Raw genomic sequence first — 19,127 nt, forward strand, 5'->3', positions numbered from 1 at the left:
TTTCGTAAAGGAGAAGATTGACAGTGTTATTGTAAGTATTGATCATATATCATTGTGCAATCAAACGGCAGGCATCCTAACTAAAGCATTTCCATACTAGTTTTTTAGTAAAATGTGGGTGTGACTCACTTATGAATGTATGAGATATGGAATAGGATGCGTCCTAAAATGCATCTCCAAAAAAAATTTGCATTTTAAATTTTTTTCACAATGGTGTGTGAGCCTCACTAAGGCTCTGTTAGGTAAGTCACGTTTTCGAGCTTATAGTTTGTAGCTTATAATCTTATAAACTCATATGACAATTTAAAAATGATTGGTAACGGTCTTTTCATCATGAGTTTATAGCTTATTTTACTAATTTATAGCTTATTTTACTAGCTTATAGCTTATTTTTTATACACTATTTTAAATAGCGTTAGCTTATAGCTTATCATCTTTTCTTTCATTTTTATCCTTATTATTTTAACAAAAACTCTATTTTATCCTTCATAATTTATTTTAATTTTAAATAAAATAAATATGTATTAAATGTCTTTTATGTCATTTTATTTATAAGTTAGTTAATCGTTAATTTTATCAAACACTTCAATTAGCTTATCAGCTATCAGTCATCAACCATCAACTATAAACTATTACATATGTTCCTTTATATAAAACACAACTCATTTTTTAGATTCATTGAATAATCCATATATGTAGTACATTGGTTATTCAATCAACCTAAAAAATAAGTCAGTCTCTTATATAAATAAGCGGAGGTAGTATAAATTATCAATCATTAACCATCAATTATAAGATAACTTATCAGTCAACCGCTATTTTTACCAAATAAAATCTAAGGGGTTGCAAAAAGTAATGTGTATTGATTATGATGTCAAAATCAATAGGACTATGATCTTACAGCCGTTAGTATGTAATAATTAGGATTATAGCTTTGATTTTATTTCCTATTTTATGATAGAAAAGCATTTATAGGGATCCAATTTCAACATTATTTGATTGTCCTAAATTAAATTCCCTTTCCTATATATACTCATTCTCATTATATAATCAATTTTAAGTATCAAGTGAATAAAGAATCACTTTTGCAATGCCCTTATTTTTGCTTGTGGTGAGACTCTTACGAGACATGGAAATTATTATATTTACTCAATGTAAAGTTACTTAAAAATTAAAGTAGAATGTAAAAAAAAGGTACAATGAGTGAGCAAATTGCTACACCAAAACAATATGTTGGCTTTATTTAGTTATAAATTCTGTTAATGTCGCGTACTTTTTGAAAATTTATTCGTATTATTACCATAGCACATACTATTTGCGATCCATAAGAACCCTTAAGAACTTGGTTGTATGCTGACGTTTAAAACTGTTACACCAATATTCAGAATTTAGGTAAAAAAAAGCCTAGAGGCAATATGCATACTTAACTACTATGATTGATACAATGCTGTGACCTGATATCAACTCTCACGTCTGTAGAAAACATCACAGAATTAGGCTCGAACGACAGCTTGCTAGAGAGGCAGAATATTATATACCCCAAGATATGATATGATGATATTCTAAATTGATTACAGAAGATTGATTTTGGAAGATTGGGTCAAAAATGAAAGAAAAAGGAAAATCACTTCCAATATGGAACATTTGAAACTTATTTCAAATAATATATATTATTTCACAAGAGCAATTGATACAACATATTATATTGTAACAAAGATCAAAATCGACCATATGAATTAGGACTTATGAGCGACTCTTCGAGTTCTTTAAAGCCACGGTAAACCACTTCTGTTTGGCTCTGCGGAAGGGCTAACCTCCGTACTTCAGTCATATACCTGTAAGTATATGTCAATCAGAGTAAAATTTAACATTGGTCTAACTGTAAACAATTGAAAATGAACACACTTGTTTTTGTTATTTTCTATAAAAACTTTGAAAATACAAAACAACGAGATTGTTTCGTAACAATAATTGGAGTAATGAGTCATTTTGATCCCATAATGTGACAATATCAACATAATTCTTAAATGAATCAAAAAAGATTTAATAACAGCAACTGTCTTCTGTTAGTAATTACATAGACAAAACTGATTTACTGAAGACACATATGAGAACCAAACCAACCAACAAAAGACAACCAAATTGACTAACAAAAGGAATAGTAGCAACATCAATGGAAGAATAAAACAATCGGAAAATTTCAAATATAATATTATATTGGGGTCAAGGAATAGTAGCCCACATAATTATTTTTGTTGGTAAAAATGATGCACATAAAAAATGACAAGTATTAATAGTAAGAATATACATAAAAGTATAAGGATGTTAACCTGTTTGCCACACTTGTGACCTTGTCCCGAATTCCTTGGCTAGCAACTGTACGTTCTAATGAGAATCCACCACCTAATATTATGGAAGAACCAGTGGCAGTTGTACCCATCCTGTGTGAATATATAGACATAGCCCACTCACGAAGCACCACTAGAACTGATCTCAGCATCCGTAATCTAAGATTCGGGGATGGCAAAATTGCCCCATTTGATAACAATTGGTCATATGCATTCAAGACAGGTTCTGCGGCACCCTTACAAGCAGAAACAAGTGCTCTCGCGACATCTTCATCTCCAACGGATTCGACCCCTGAATTTAATCTCTCCTACAAAAAGACACGAATTCATGAGTATAACAGAGATATAAAAATTATAAAGCAGCAACAACAGACAATATAAATTGTCAGCAAAATTGAGAATATACCAGTCCAGCCTTCTCCAGGTGAAGACAAATAATGTCAAGCTGTAAAACAGTTCCATCACCGGGATATAGTCGCGGCCCAACTCTCTTAAGTACTGAGCAAGCTTCAGCAATGCCCCCTCTTGAAATAGCTTGATCTATAAGTCTAGCCCATGTCTCTCTGACAATGCTACTGTCACTATCACCCGAATAATTGGCAAAGTACAGCATCTCCAGGCATGTCTGAAAGAAAAATAGGAAATAAAGAATGTTAACACGAGATTGGATAAGTTTCAGAGCTTCATTTTGTCATGTCAATGTTATCGAGAAGAATAATACATAACCAAGAACAGCCAAGCAGAACCAAAACCGTGGCAGATACAACACAATCAGTAATGCTTCACTTGGTTTGACACAACAGAAAAGGTAAATCATGTCACAAGAAAGAAAAAAGGTAAATGATTTGACAGAGGAGAAAATAAGAGTTGCAAATTTATGATGAGTATGGCGACCGCAAATTTCTATTTTTCGCTCTGAAAAAACTAACCAGACAATGCATCTATTTTTTCCGTCAACTAAACAATACATGGAAGTAAATAGCTCAGAATAATTCTCGATGCTAAAGTTCAAAAGCCTCTGAAGGACACCTAATAATTGTTCATTATCAATCAATGTGAGCAAGAGCAACCAGATGAGAAATATCTGAGGTTGCACAAATCTACACACAGTCAGAAAGATAAAGAAGTACCTCCCATAGCTTAAAGGGAACAGCATATTCATTATATAACTGTGTTATGCTCTTCAAATCTGATGATAACTCCTTGGCTTTTTCCCGTGTTACATTGGCATCAATAGTTGAACTGGCCTCGGGGACAATACCATTTTCAACAGAATTGGATGTGCTCTGTAAAACCTCAGAACTGGAAGCCATAGCCTCTAGTTCATCTTTTATTTTTATCTGAAACCGAAGAACAGCAAGCTTCCCTTCAATCATATCTAGTAATCCAGTGTCGCTGGAACTTCGAGTAGAACTAACCAACCCATCACTATTAGTTGCATTCTTTGCCTGTAGAACAGCATCGCTTAGGTATTGACACCTAAATAATACAAAGCAAAAAAAAACTATGAGAAGATGTCCGTGCAAGCTAACTGAAACTATTCAGGCGATCTGAAATTCTAGAGAACCCTGTAGAGGACTTTGGTAGAAAAGGGGTATCAACGAAAGGCATGTAAAATGCAGAATTTTGCACTAGAACAAGTACAGGCCTACACTTGTCAATGCATTTATGTCATCGAAAACGCATATCAAGCAATGCTCATTTGAAAACTAAGAGTGCATAAGGATTCAGGAATCAATTTCCATGTTTTATATGGCTAGATTAAGAGTCAGCTTTAGCATCTTTTATGAGTGTTGATGAAATAGCAGCACATAAATCCATCTAGAATATTAGTGGCGAAAAAACTCCAGCTTCAACCCTGATTAACAAGATTGAAATAAGATTTCTTTTCTTGAAATAAAAGAATTCAAGATTCTCTCTTTCTTTAGCAAATGTATTTCAAGATATACATCCATTTTCCATTATAATTGAGAGCACACTAACTCAACCGCTAAAGCTAATTCAAGGGGGAGGAATGTTCCAAAGTCATTATAAGGAATACTTTAACCATATACCTGACCAATGTGGGACCTTAACAGTTTTATCCATGATGTCATTCATTATTTGGCAAAAAGTTCAGCTTGACATCATAAACTGAATTCGCATTCAAAAGATGAGATCCAACTATGGTGACAGTATTCATTAATGTGATCTAGCCCGATGAGTTTTGCAGCAATCAAGCAACAAACTCTTCAGAAATCCAGAAGTTTCCAAATTAATACAAAAGGAATGACAAGGAGTGAGGAACTGATTGACCTTTGTTCAAGAGCAGGAACTCCGTCAGTTGAAGGTCTTCCAGCTAGTCTTAGCAATGCATGAGCAGCAAGCATATGTTGTCGCTTCAAGACGTAATAACGTGCCAAAAGTTCATAGTACTTGACTTGATTAGAGGACATAGGTGCTCCTGATTGGCCCATTGGAGAAGTTGTTGCGGTCACAGCACGAACCTAGCAGATAGGGAAAACAAAAGAAGATCATGAAAATAATTAGCAAGATACAGTTTTTCTAAGAAATGTTGTGAAAAGCATGAATAGTGTGTTGTTTCTGCATGCAAATGTATACAGCTAAATCAAAAACACAATATTTATGCTTTTGACCAAGTAAACATTAGGCCATTAACAAATTATTGGATAGAAAAGGATAATAAGCAACCTCGTGTATGGGTTTACGACCAGCACTTTGTAAAAATGACAACAGGTCAGGGCCTCCATACTCTAACAGTTCATTCTCAAGACCTAAATCGATCATAGCCTGGTAAAGATACTCATGGAAAATTCTGTCAGGTGATTGAACACCCAGCTGAACAATTTGGCTTATATACTTTTTCCGAGAGGCTGGATCAAGTGCAGCTTGTGAAGCAGATCTAATGGGAGAGCTAAATTCCTTCCGCAAGGTGTCACTGTCACCTTTAAGAGAGCGCAAAGCACTGATAATTATCTCATAACACTGCTCACGTTGAGCAAGTGCTTGTTCTCTGACTGTTGCATCAATTTCATCATTATAAGCATCCCCTGCAGGGTCGATAGCCTGTGCCTTTTGAAGAGGTAAGGACACAACAGCTTCATAAAACCTGCAATCGGACAGTGAATTTGACATTGAGATTGAAGGCGTGCTGGCTAATCATAGGCTATGGAAACAAATGATGATACATGACATGGAAATGGAAAAGGGCTACGAAAGAAAATATAAACCTCAAATCCTCAAAACGTTTGCAAACAGTGCGTAAGTCCGCAGACTCTGGAACTTTGCTCAAGGAATTCAATGCCTCGCGAGCGAGAGTCTCCTTTTCTTCATCATCTATAGTCACAGCAGCTCTCTCCAGGGCTTCCACGGCTAAGAAGAATTTGTAATCAGACTCCTTGTAGTAGCTTGGACAACCCTCTCTTAATCTCTTACTAATGTCATCTACAGTTCCCCTGCCATCTGTACCAGTGTAATACTGGAGCAATGCAATATAGTTACGAAAACTTATATAAGTTCCTAAAGTTAATTCAAGAAAAGAATTTACGTTGATGTGTAAACTTTTGTATATAAAATTCCTTTCATGGATTGCCTAAATAATATTTTACCTCCATTAGAGCAGATATAAGCCTTGTAGCAAGACGGTCGCCATCCTCGGAACAAACAAGTTGATGAAATGTTAACTGAACTAAGGCTTGTTGAAGGTTAGCATCAAATCCTTGAATCAGGCGAGTGACGTGATGCTGAGAGAGGAGTTGAAGCAAAAAGAGAGCTTCACCAGCCCTAAGGAGCAGCTGCCTAATGCACTCCATTGCCCTCACCTGTGGCACAGCAAACAGAAGTGAAAAATTAAACTAATAGCTTTAAAAACAACACTAGTGCGAACATTTAACAATATAGGCCCACCTCCATGGCTGCTAATTCTGCAGGACTATATGGTAACCTTTGCCTTTTATTTGTGGCTCCACCACCATTGGATTCCATATTTCTGGAATATGCACCAAACAAGTTTCTTACCATACTTCGGTCACCAGCACCCAATGCAGAACCACTACCATACAGAATTGAACCACTAACATCACCTAAACCTGCTACACAGCCATAAAGTCCCCTCCTCTGGTTCCTTCTAGATCTTAAGAAATTCTCTAAAGATCGAAGTTTGTGTTCAAGGACTTGCATAGCCCCAATGGATAGTCTGCATACAACTACCCCATTTTCAAATGAAGTGCCTGAAGCACCTGCACTTCCTTTTATAACCATTACAGGTAGTTCCCATAGAGGAAAGAGTAATCTAGATGAACACAAACAGAGCCCTTCATGTGCACCTGAAAAAACAGGCTCAGCCTCCTGAACAACCTGGCCCATGCTAAATCCACCACCAGCAGTTCTTGTGTTTGATAATGCATTAGTGCCTTCAAGTTGTGGCATGCCAACAAGTCTTGGGTCCTCAAAAGCTTCAGCTGCCTTCTCAGCAATAACATTGCTGATAAAGTTTTCAGAATGCACTATCCTCGCCGCTAGCATTAAACACATTGCAGCTGCCTCCCCGGCACCAAAACGATTGAAGAAATCTTCTAAAACTGATCTCGGAAAGTTGGACTCTAATAGCCTCCTTAAAATGTCTAGTGGCCTGTTAAAAACAATTTCCATCATGCCCATGGTGCTGAAGATGACAATTCTCCTCCTTGGCAATATATGTTGGGTTGAGAGGTCCCCCCTTGCCCACAGTTTACCCGACGCCCTTTCACACGATTCCATTGAGCTCCCAAAAACACCAAACTCAATTTCTGAATATAGAGACTGCACAGTAGCTGAAGTATCTGGTAGAGGTAAAACATCGGCCACAGAAAGCATTCGACCTTCAACTAGTAAAGATGATACAGATTCCCGTAGTGCCCGGGAATTCCTCGTACCTGTCCCTACATTACCCGATGGTGATGACTGTGTGCTCGAATCCCTGTTTAAAACAAGGAGTGAAGGCATAGTAGGAGGTGAGGCATCTGAAAGAATAAGAGTTCCCGCAGAATAATAGGCTGCCTCAACTTTCAGTGAGAGATCCTCATTTTGTGGTCTACCAGCAAGAGCCATAGTTCCAAACGTGAGGCCACCACTAACACCCCAAGGAGGAGCAGGCCTTGTTGTGACAACCTTTAAACAGCTAGGTTTGTGATGGTTGGTGTTGAATCCGTTCAGGCTTCCGCTAGTTGGAGAGGTGGATAGGTACATCCTTCTGCCATCTGATAAAACAGCAACAAGATGTAGCCATTTGGATTCAAGTGTAGATAAGGGTGAAATGCTAACAATAGATGGCTTCGGTGATCGACTTGATGCTCTTGATCCATTTGATTGTCTGCTTCCATGATGTGCATCTTTCTGATTGACAAGATTCCTTTCTTCAGCCACTTTCTTTAATGGTCCATCGCCAATTGGTCCAAGAACATAAACCTGAATTTTCATCTCTTCAGTTCTAGCATACAATATCTGTCGCTCATTGTCAAAAACCATTTCAACAACAGGGTCAACAGCTCCAAAATTGAATACATTTGGTATGACCCATCTGCAAATAACAGCTAAGACAGGTTACTACAGAATTAACAAATAAACACTTGTATGCAAAATTGAGGTGAGTATATGAATATATGTGTGCGCATGTGTGCACGCACTTAGATATCATTTACAAAATAAACATACAATTCTAAGATTATAAAAATAAAAATGAGTAATGCAGATAGTAATATTATACCACAAAAATATTAAAAAAGCACAAAGTACCTTGAAATTACACTTCCTAGACCAGCAGTGACACAAACTTTTCTGCAGCGCTTTTGCCATCCTGAGCCAGTTGAATAAAGAAGCTCATATATGTGACCATCACGGCCAGCAAAGAAAATGCGGCCCTTGTCAGTACATGCTACACATGTCATCGTAACCCCATCAGATGATACTGTATAATCTGGCAATGGCTGTAACGAAACTTCGGCAAATGGATCTGAGCCATCTGCTCCTCCAGAGCAGCACACTCCAACTAAAATCAACTGAGAAAAAGAATGGTGTAAGAAACAATACTGCCCCCACATGGAAGTCTGAAAAGAACATACTGCACTGGTTCATAGAAAACTTGTTACTCTTTAACCGATGGATAAAAAGATCTCATAACATGTTATTATAGAAATCTTATAGCAGCATGTAGTGAACAACTAACAAAATCACCACATAAAAGTATTAAAATCTTGGGAAATAATTATTTTAACTACAGAAAAATACCAGTATGATGTTGGATTTTCTATTTCGGGTGATTCTCTAAAGGACATAAACAAGACTCAAAGACCTTGTTAAGTTTATAAAATTATTTTTATGGGGTTTGTCTAATATGGACAACCCAAAAAAGGGTTTAAAGGAGAATAAAGATAAACGCTTATCACTTTTAGTAAAAAACAATTTTATAGTAATAAAAAAAAGAGGGTAAAGATGTAGTATTTTAATAAAATTTACTAAATTGGACTATTTTGTAGGGTTCCATAATACACAGAACCTAGTTTATGTACTCTATTTATCTTCTGGAGAATTAATCATAATCCTAATTATTTCATTCAATATCTTGATTCATTTATAAAGGAAAACACGGTAAACCATTTATATGCCGCAGTCATGCTTGAATAACTCTGTAGAGAAAATAGGAACCTTAACATGAGCTAAATCATCTTCCCTTTCTAAAGTGCACTTGGTACCTATGTCATTAACGTGTAAAAGCCACCAGGTATCAATCTCCTGAATGACCCCATAATAGAGCCATAATTATATCTAATCTTTTAACACAAAACCGTGTACTGAAACAAAAATGAGGGCATGAATAAGTCCAAAAGAAGACTAACCAAACTACTTGTGATATTTATCACTGCTATTGGAAAACTTTAGGGAAAGTAGCTATCCTTCCTTAGCTTAATTCCAACCAAAGTGCTATTCAACCACAAAGAGAACCACATAAAAACAGGTTGATAGATTAATATTACCTATCAACAGTTCAGACAACAAACAATAAGGCCTTTTATCGCTAGGTGGAGTCAGCTACATGAATTGATTCAAGTCATAAAATCCTATAATTTATTTGGTCCAGAAACACTAATCATCTTTAAATATCTCTAACTAGTTTGGTCTATAAATTTCATTGATCTCCCTTCTACCTCTAATTATGGACTATTCTACATCTGTATACTCTTTTTACAAGTGATTCTATGTGTGCATGTCCAAGCCACCTAAGGCGAGATTCTACATTTCTACTACCTCCGTTATAAGGGAATACACCAAATTTTCCATTAATTTTATTTTGTCTAGTGTAACCACCGGACATTGTAACTATTAAGAAATGTAGTTGGGCCTAACTCAACCCTACAATACCGGTTGGTAGAGTGAGGACTGCCCCCACTTATAAACATATGTTCAGGCCATATAGTATCCAATGTGGGACTCTTAACACACACCCTCACACTCAGGACTAGACAACTGGAGCGTGGAAATAAATGGTGGGTGGCCCGATAGCGGAAAACATAGTAGGTGGTCCACCGGATCTTAAACGAGGCTCTGATACCATGTTGAAATACAAGAGACTAAGAGACATTTGAATAAACCGTGTGTTTTAAAAAGCACTACGGAGAATTTATTATAGAGAAAGAGAGATTATAACTAATTACATGATATAGTCGATGTGAGACTATTCGATATACAAATATTCTTAATACTATATTTACAAATATCAACAGTAACCTTTGTTTAATTTACTGTTGACTTTAATACAACACTACAGATGGCGTTCAATTATAAATTATAAGATTCCAGAAGCAAGAACATATAGCACTTCAATTTAATATAATTTAATTTAATACCCATCATTCAATTTAATAAAATGTTGCAGATGGCATTCAATTATAAGATTCCAGAAGCAAGAACATATAGCACTTCAAGACATGAAAGGGACAATATTCAATCCAGAAGAACAGTTATTAGTTAGTAGAAGTGGCAAACTATTAGATTTGTATATTGAATCCAAGTCATCCATACAAAACCGGCTAGTAAGTTGACGGATACAACTCTATAAATTATTTTCAGACCCTAACTATTTGCAATGTGAGAAGGTTTTTCCCAATACACCCCTAATGCCCAACACATTGGGGCTTGATGCGAGGATAATATGGTGGGTGGCCCTAACCAATACAATCTGACAACATATTAGGCTTTTATATTGAGACTAATTAGTCCTTACAAAATCGGCTTGTAAGTTTAGGGGTGTTGCGTTCTATAAAATTATTTTTGTCTTTTCTTTTTTGATGTGAGACTTTAATTCCCAATACAAACTAACACAAATGATGTTGCTCGGGTACAAAATAAGCAATTAACTGCATAACACAAAGAACAACTTCAGAAGCACAATATTTTAGTACAGAAGCCCTTGGAAGAGTATTAAAAAATAAATGGCCAATACCTCAACCGGGGTTGCTAAGATTAAAAGATATTGGATAGCTTCGACGAAAACACCAGGTTTTGATTTTGCAAGACTGACAGCACAAATAGCTTGTTCCTCCTTGCTATATTCAGGACACTGGCCATCCCTAAGGAAGCAGTAATGTTAGATTAGAAGAACTACAGCCCATTTAAAATATTGGTTTCACTAAAATACAACAGTCGAAACAACTTTTAGCCACATAAAACATTCCTTCGTCAAAATATATACATTAATGATCAAAAAGCCAAAATAATTATAAAACAGAATTAGAAGTTATACAGTCAAAAGTTAGAACTTAAAGAAATTGTATTTTTATCTTCAAATATTTTTAGGGATAAACTTTCTTTCTAAACTAAATGCTTAGTAAAATTTCCTTATCAACGTTCATACACCAACTACTCAAACTAATAGCTCTTAAACCATTATAGCAGACCAACTAGAAACACCCAAATAAGAATTTAAGCAGCAGTCTATGGGGTTCTATAGTCACAACAAAAATGCAGACCATTGAAAAGATAAAAAGAAACAGCGGGATTATAATTAATGGACACAAGCTTCTTGGACTGCTTGAACTGCCAAATAAAAAAAATAGGAGGCAGCTAAAAAGATGAACACGGCTTTGATTCAAGAGTGCGAAGGGGGCGTGTCCAGCCTCGGCCTTTTAAACACATCACAACAGTACTTACCACTTATCAAAACGCCAAAGAAACAAGGTGTTGTCCACAGAAGCCCATGCCCTACGTATTTCTGGAAATATTCCACAAAAAGCAGTCCCTTCCCCACCGGCCGCTCTGTACCTTTCAATAAGAACGGGAGGCAACTCCCATGTATTCGCTACCTCAACTAAAGGGGGCCACTGAAAAACAACAACAATATGCAATCAGACATAGAAAACGTGTAAAACTGAACAACTACCACACAACATTTGTATATTTAGTTTCACTTTTGGATGACCCAGAACTAATTATAACATGTTTGGTTGCTCTCAAGTAGAATTCATTCTGCCTCTAAAATCGATCTTAAATTGAAGCTAAAAATCGAAGCTTTTGATTCTATAACTAATTTTTCCACCCAAATAACGATTACACAGAAATGAATATATTCAAACAATAATTAATCTATTGTTTAATTCACTATTCAAACATAAATCACTTTTTCCTTCAACTCACTTTTAGTCATAATCAATTTTATAATTGAAGATTTTTATTCTATAATTAATTTTTTCACTTAATTCATTTTTTAATGAATGTATCCAAACAAAAAATCACCCTTTCCTTGAACTCACTAAAATCAATTTTTGTCACCACATAACCTAACACACACTAACTATGCTAAAAACACCTCCTATTTAACCTCTAGTAATTTCTCATGAAATAAGTGAAAGTTCCTTATACAATTCTACACAAACAAAATCGGAGAATAAACTAGAAACACATGAATCTAAAAACAATAAACAAAACGGCTGAAAAATTGAAGAAGAAAACCTCTCTAGGGTGAGTAGAATAAGGATGGCTAGCATATCTGGAAGCTTCTAGAGCTTCTTCGAGGTCAAGCTGAGACGAAACTTCACGGCCAATTCGATCACTGACAACAAGACCGGCATTGGTGACATCGCGAATCACAACCTCGTCTTCCCACGACATTCCACCGCCGACCGGAGAACTGGAATTGAATTGAAGCCCACTCTGGTTTCACGAGTCTAGAGAGAGAAAGAGAGAGAGAAGAGAGAGAAATGAGTGAAAGGCGAAGTAGGGTTTTGAGGTGGGTTTCGTAATTTGAGAGTGGCGGGCAAAATTTCTGGTGATGGAAATAAACAAGTACTGGTCTACTAAAAAGTTAAATAATAATATTAAAGAAAATGTTATTCAAATTTATAGCGTGAGATTTCAGTCAAATCAAAAATAATGGCTTGAGATTGCTACATTGGATTCACTTGTCAAGTGTCAACTAATACTAAAAAAATTTATCTTTATTGATTTGAACGGTAAAAATAGGGTACTATTAACGTTTATTTATTTAGTTAAAAAAAAGTTTTTATTTTTTTATTTTGTGCTTTTTCTTAAAATGAAAAAGAAAAAGAAAAAAAAAGCTGAATGTTTTAATTTATCAACTTTTGATTTAGCTAGAATGTCCGCAAAACAAAATCATTTTTCCACTATTTCAAACTTATCAACTATGATGGAAGGTAAAAAAAAAATTAAATAATCAATTTTTTTAAAAATAATATTAAAATAATCACTATTTCAAAATATTTATCAATATAATCATTTTTTCAACAAAAATGAAACAATGCGTCATTTGTATTTGCGCTTGCAATGATTCTGCTAAACATGGGCGTCATTTGCGTTGGCACATGCATGTCCAATGTGCCACATGTAATGGCGCATGCATAATCCATTCGGTGGATGCGTCAATGCATGTGGCTATTGCTCCTGTCATGCTCTTTTGCCCGTCTATAAATACAGAAGCACCCTCCCATAATTTTTTACAAATCTTCTTATTATCTTTTTCCATTTTTCTTCAATCTCCTTCCTTTTTGTATATGTCTTCGTACATGTGTCCTTATATTCACAAGAAAAATGTCGATTTAATTTCAGTGCAGCATCCGATGAAAATCCGACTTTGGGATGTATACGTTTGAACATCTTAACAAGACCTTGAATCGTTGGTTGGATGGAGAAATTGCAGAGGGTGAAAAGATCAGGAGAATTTAAATCTCCGCTCAACAACCAAACTCAAGCACAATGTCAACCCAGTCAAACCCAACGACCAACCTCACATCATCACCACACCATATACACTCGACCACCAAACATCCAACCTCACAACCAATTCATGTTACACACCCAAACTCATAACCAGGAACCAAACTCTTACCACAAACAACCATACGCAACCATCATGTATGTCTATATTCCAGATAATTCATACGATTCAACTCCATTTCACTATAGCCCCCTACCAATGTGTTGGTGCAAAGGTAGAATGAATGATGAACGGAAATATTCTATTAAGAGAATGACGGCTACAAAACATGATAAAAGTTACAATGATTGTCACCCTATTTATAAGCTAAAACTAGGGTTACTAGAATAGGATAAAATACTAAAATACCCTCTAACAAACTTAGGGGCTAAGAAAATAGTACAACTAATAAATATGAATTACTTCTAATACCATCCCTTAATTCATATTCCATCAAAACTTGTGACACCAATTCCATTCCTTAATCTGAGAAATTGATCAGTCTTGATAGCTTTCGTCAGAACATCTGCCAACTGTTTCTGAGTGCTGCAGTGTACAACTTCTAACACTCCCCTCTGAACTTGATGTCTCAGAAAATGATACTTGGTCTCAATGTGATTGCTTCTCCCATGTAACACTGGGTTTCTGGCAAGATTGATTGCAGACTTGTTGTCAATCATCAGCTTCAGAGGTTTGTTTACTTTAATCTTCAGATCCTGCAATAGATTCAGAATCCACACAGCTTGGCATGCAGTAACAGCACCTGCAATGTATTCAGCTTCACAAGTTGACAACGCCACAACAGGTTGCTTCTTGGAACACCAAGAAATGGGACCTCCTAGAAATTTGAATAAGTACCCAGACGTACTTCTTCTGTCAACTCTGTCTCCACACCAATCAGAATCTGAATAACTCAAAAGTTCTGACTCATCCTTTCTTCCAGAAGGAAATAATACTCCATACTTCAGAGTTCCCTTGATATACCTCAGAATCCTGACAGTAGCTTGGTAATGGGACCACTTAGGTTTACTCATGAACCTACTAACCATCCCAACTGAATAGCAAATATCAGGTCTGGTATTGCACAAATACCTCAGAGAACCAACCAACTGTTTGAAGGTTGTAGCGTCCACATCCTTTCCATCAGAGTCAGAATCCAGTTTCTGATTTGTATCAGAAGGTGTGACAGCAATCTTACAATTCTTCAGATTAAATCTCTTCAGAATTTCTAATTCATACTTGAGCTGATGCAAAATAATACCTTTCTCAGAGTATCTGAATTCCATCCCTAGAAAGTATGTCATTTTGCCTAGATCAGTCATTTCGAATTCATTCATCAGAACTTTCTTGAACTTGGCTATCTCCTGTTCAGAACTTCCAGTCAGCAGTATATCATCAACATATAAACATACCAGAGTCATATTTCCTTCAGAAGTATGATGAACATAGACACCGTACTCCATATCACATTTCTGAAAGCCTTGCTTCTTGAAAAATGAATCAATCTTCTGATTCCAAGCTCTGGGTGCTTGTTTCAATCCATATAGAGCTTTGTATAATCTGTACACCATCCCTTCCTGATTCTTTTTCACAAATCCAGGAGGTTGTGACACGTAAACTTCTTCTTCTAATGGACCGTTCAGAAATGCAGATTTTACATCTAAATGCATCAGAGGTCAATTCCTGTTAGCAGCTATTGCAATCACCATTCTGATTGTTTCATGTCTTGCTACAGGTGCAAACACTTCAGAGTAATCCAGCCCAGGTTTCTGTAGAAATCCTTTGGCTACCAACCTTGCTTTATGTTTGCCAATTGAACCATCTGGCTTTAACTTCTGCTTGAAAACCCATCTGACGCTGATGGCTTTCTTGTCTTTTGGAAGTTCTGTCAGCTTCCAAGTCTTGTTTCTCTCTATAGCATCAAGTTCTTCTTTCATGGCCTTCAGCCAGAGCTTCTGCTTAACAGCCTCTTCTGTACTTATGGGTTCAGAGTCTACTAACATGGCACACTGAATAACTTCTCCTTCAGAGTCTACTTCAGTGTCTTGCAGCATGTCAAATTCTGCATATCTTCTGGGGATGTTTCTGATTCTTTGTGGTCTCTGAACTTGTTCAGAGTCTTGAGCTTCAGAGTTTCTAGCTTCAGATGGTTGACTTCCTCCAGAGCTTTGACCATCTTCAGGGGCTGGTATATTTCCAGAGTCTGAATTGCCACTAGAATCTGGATTACCATCAGAGTCTGGGTCATCAGAGTCACCTTCATCTTCTGAGTCTTCTCCAGAGTCAGAATCACTATCAGAATCAGAATCAACGTCAGAGTTTACTCCAACTTCAGAAATTCTTAACTCTGACCTTTCTTCAGAGGTTCTAACATCAGAATCAGATTGAGACTTATCCCAATTCCAAAATTCTGATTCCTTCACAATCACATCTCTGCTGAATTCAATTTTGTTGGTTTCTCGACAATAGAGCTTGTATGCACATGTACTATGGTACCCTATCAGAATCATCACTTTGCTTCTATCATCCAGCTTCTGTCTTCTGGCTTCTGGAACATGTTTATAGCAAACAGAACCAAACACCTTCAGATGACTAACACTTTGCTCATCTCCAGTCCACTTCTGTATTGAAACTATTTCCTTCAACTTCTTCGTAGGATATCGGTTGAGTACATACGTTGCAGTGGCAACAACTTCTCCCCAAAGCTTCTGAGGAAGTTTCTTCTCCTTTAGCATGCTTCTCACCATATCAAGCAAAGTGCGGTTTCTTCTTTCAGCAAGACCATTGTGTTGAGGGGTATAAGGAGCAGTAACCTCATGCTCAATTCCATTTTCCTCACAGAACTTCTAGAACTCTTTGGAGTTATACTCACCTCCACCGTCAGTTCTAAGAATCTTCAACTTCTGACCACTCTGATTCTCAGCCTTCATTCTGAACTTCTTAAATTCATCAAACACCTCGTGTTTAAACTTAATAAGGGATACCCATGTCATTCTTGTGAATTCATCAACAAATAACACAAAGTATTTATTCCCTCCAATCGATGCTACTGGAAATGGACCACACACATCAGAATGTACAACTCCCAAGGCATGTTTTGCTCTTGGAGCAGTTTCTGACACAAATGGCAATCGTGGTTGTTTTCCTTCCATGCAAACTTTGCATGACTTTTCAGGCTTCTTAATTGCAGGAATTCCATGTACCAACTTCTTTGAATTCAGATGTTTTAAGCTTCTGAAATTCAAATGACCAAATCTTCTGTGCCACAACTCACTCTCCTTCTCAGCACTTGTTGCACTAAGACATTCTGAGTCTGTAGTTCTGACATTCACCTTGAATGTTCTATTCCTTCCCTGTTCTGACTCCATAATCAACTTCTGATTGCAGTCATACAGCTTCAGAAGATTGTCCTTCATGGTAACTGAAAAACCTTTCTCAATTAATTGTCCCACACTCATCAGATTGCTTCTGATGCCAGGTACATACCACACGTTCTGAATCAATGCTGTTTTCCCATTGTTCAGAATCACTCTGACATTTCCCATACCTTCTGCATTAAGATATTTGTCATCAGCACATCTGATCTTTGTCCTCTTTTCAGAGTCAAAGTCAACCAGCCATTTCTTGTTTCCAGTAAGATGATTTGAACAGCCAGTGTCCATATACCACCAGTCTACCAGATCCATATCATCAGATTCAGAGGCCATCAATAGCACAGATTCGTCATCAGAACTTCTGGCTATATTTGCTTCTTCTGATTTTCTCTCCTTGTTTGACCAACAGTCTCTAGCAAAGTGACCAAACTTCTTACAACAGTAACATTGGATCTTCTTCTTGTCATACTTCTCTTTTCCCTTCTGAGCACTCTTTTGTCTATCAGAGGTTGAGCTTTCTGACTTCTGACCACCATCAGATCTTCTCCTGGCTTCTGACTGCTTCTGATACCTCCTATCAGAAGTTGCTTTCAGAGCCTGCTGCTCTACTTCCCTTTCAGAAGTTCTCTCAGTCAAACGCAACTCTTGCGCTTCTAGACTGCTCTGCAGCTCTTCAATTCTCATGGTGCTCAGATCTTTGGAATATTCTATTGCTACCACAATGTAATCAAATTGAGAGGTAAGGGATCTCAATACCTTCTCCATGATTGTTTCTTCAGAAAGAGTTTCTCCATACGCTTTCATCTCATTAGTGATCAGAATCACTCTGGAGATGTATTCAGAAACTTTCTCATTATTCTTCATGTTGAGATTCTCATATTGCTTTCTCAAGGACTGAAGCTTCACCTTCTTCACTGATGCGTCACCACCATAACATCTAACCAGTGTGTCCCACGCAGCCTTTGCTGTCGTTGAATCTGCAATCTTCTCAAACACATTTACATCAACACATTGATGAATGAAGAACAATGCTTTCTGATCCTTCTTCCTTACTTCCTTCTGCGCATTTTTCTGTTCATCCGTCGCATCTGCTGCTACCGGAATATAACCATCAGTGACAAGATCTAGAACATCTTGAGCACCGAACAATACACGCATTTGGATCATCCAACGATTCCAATTTTTACCGTCAAATACTGGAAGTTTGGTGTTCATGTTGCCGTTTCCGTTCATCTTTCTACCTTACACAGTACACTCAGATTTCTCACACAGTGTTTCCCAACCCACAGAATTAAAATTCTGATCAGATTTTGTTCAAGATTCAACACGAATCTAAGAATCAAAATCAAACACACAAGACCTCACGTTCACTCGTGTTTCCCGTGTTTCCCAATGAATCCGAACCGGAGCTCTAGATACCAATTGTTGGTGCAAAGGTAGAATGAATGATGAACGGAAATATTCTATTAAGAGAATGACGGCTACAAAACATGATAAAAGCTACAATGATTGTCACCCTATTTATAAGCTAAAACTAGGGTTACTAGAATAGGATAAAATACTAAAATACCCTCTAACAAACTTAGGGGCTAAGAAAATAGTACAACTAATAAATATGAATTACTTCTAATACAATGAACACCCAAACATCTCATCGCCACAACACTCAATCATTGTTTGACTTTCTTACATCACAGGAACCATTGTTTTGTTTCCAAAATGATTTAATGTCTCAATTCGAACAACCATAACATCCACAAACAACCCAACCACAACAACTCAACTACGACAACATGGGCACCGAACTCAATTACGTTAGCGCTTTTAGCGGCGACCCCCAGTTATTAGGGAGAAATGATGATAAATTTGTGAAATACCATTGGACCTTCCATCGAACCTTCACACCAACCATCATTGCATCATGTCAGCACTCAAACACTGCAGGGAAATCTTGGGAGACCTCGAAGGCAGGTTAACGCACTGGGATGTGGAATAGGGGGGCGTTTCGATCGTGCGGGTCATTGATTTTCTTGTAAATTGTTGTGTATTTTAGCTTTATATCATAATATTATTAATTATTTTTCATTTACTTTTTTATTTCAATTTTATATAATTATAACATAAAAAAATTAAAAATAATAATAATAAAAGCATGCCCATATG

General features: G+C 36.8%; 1 protein-coding gene across 1 annotated transcript; it reads right to left on the bottom strand.

Moving 5' to 3' along the window:
• Positions 1-1,607: 1,607 nt before the first annotated feature.
• Positions 1,608-12,685, bottom strand: LOC127105246 (nuclear pore complex protein NUP155). Its single transcript, XM_051042416.1, has 13 exons — positions 12,330-12,685; positions 11,532-11,701; positions 10,825-10,951; positions 8,121-8,383; positions 6,255-7,905; positions 5,957-6,169; positions 5,579-5,826; positions 5,040-5,457; positions 4,644-4,834; positions 3,479-3,827; positions 2,755-2,973; positions 2,331-2,656; positions 1,608-1,835 (listed from the first exon to the last, which is right to left on the bottom strand). Exons 1-13 carry the CDS (start codon positions 12,486-12,488, stop codon positions 1,718-1,720), a joined length of 4,452 nt encoding a protein of 1,483 aa, XP_050898373.1. The 5' UTR covers positions 12,489-12,685; the 3' UTR covers positions 1,608-1,717.
• Positions 12,686-19,127: the final 6,442 nt, after the last annotated feature.

This window comes from Lathyrus oleraceus, chromosome 7 (assembly GCF_024323335.1).
Source record: "Lathyrus oleraceus cultivar Zhongwan6 chromosome 7, CAAS_Psat_ZW6_1.0, whole genome shotgun sequence".
Taxonomy (NCBI): domain Eukaryota; kingdom Viridiplantae; phylum Streptophyta; class Magnoliopsida; order Fabales; family Fabaceae; genus Lathyrus; species Lathyrus oleraceus.

What these genes read in the sequence shown, in the direction of transcription:
- LOC127105246 (XM_051042416.1), bottom strand. Translation starts at nt 12,488, where the DNA reads ATGTCGTGGGAAGACGAGGTTGTGATTCGCGATGTCACCAATGCCGGT. An exon ending in CAGAATTAGCAGCCATGGAG is followed by an intron (nt 6,170 to 6,254) that starts GTGGGCCTATAT and finishes GCTGTGCCACAG; the next exon opens with GTGAGGGCAATGGAGTGCAT. An exon ending in ACCTGGAGAAGGCTGGACTG is followed by an intron (nt 2,657 to 2,754) that starts GTATATTCTCAA and finishes GTCTTTTTGTAG; the next exon opens with GAGAGATTAAATTCAGGGGT.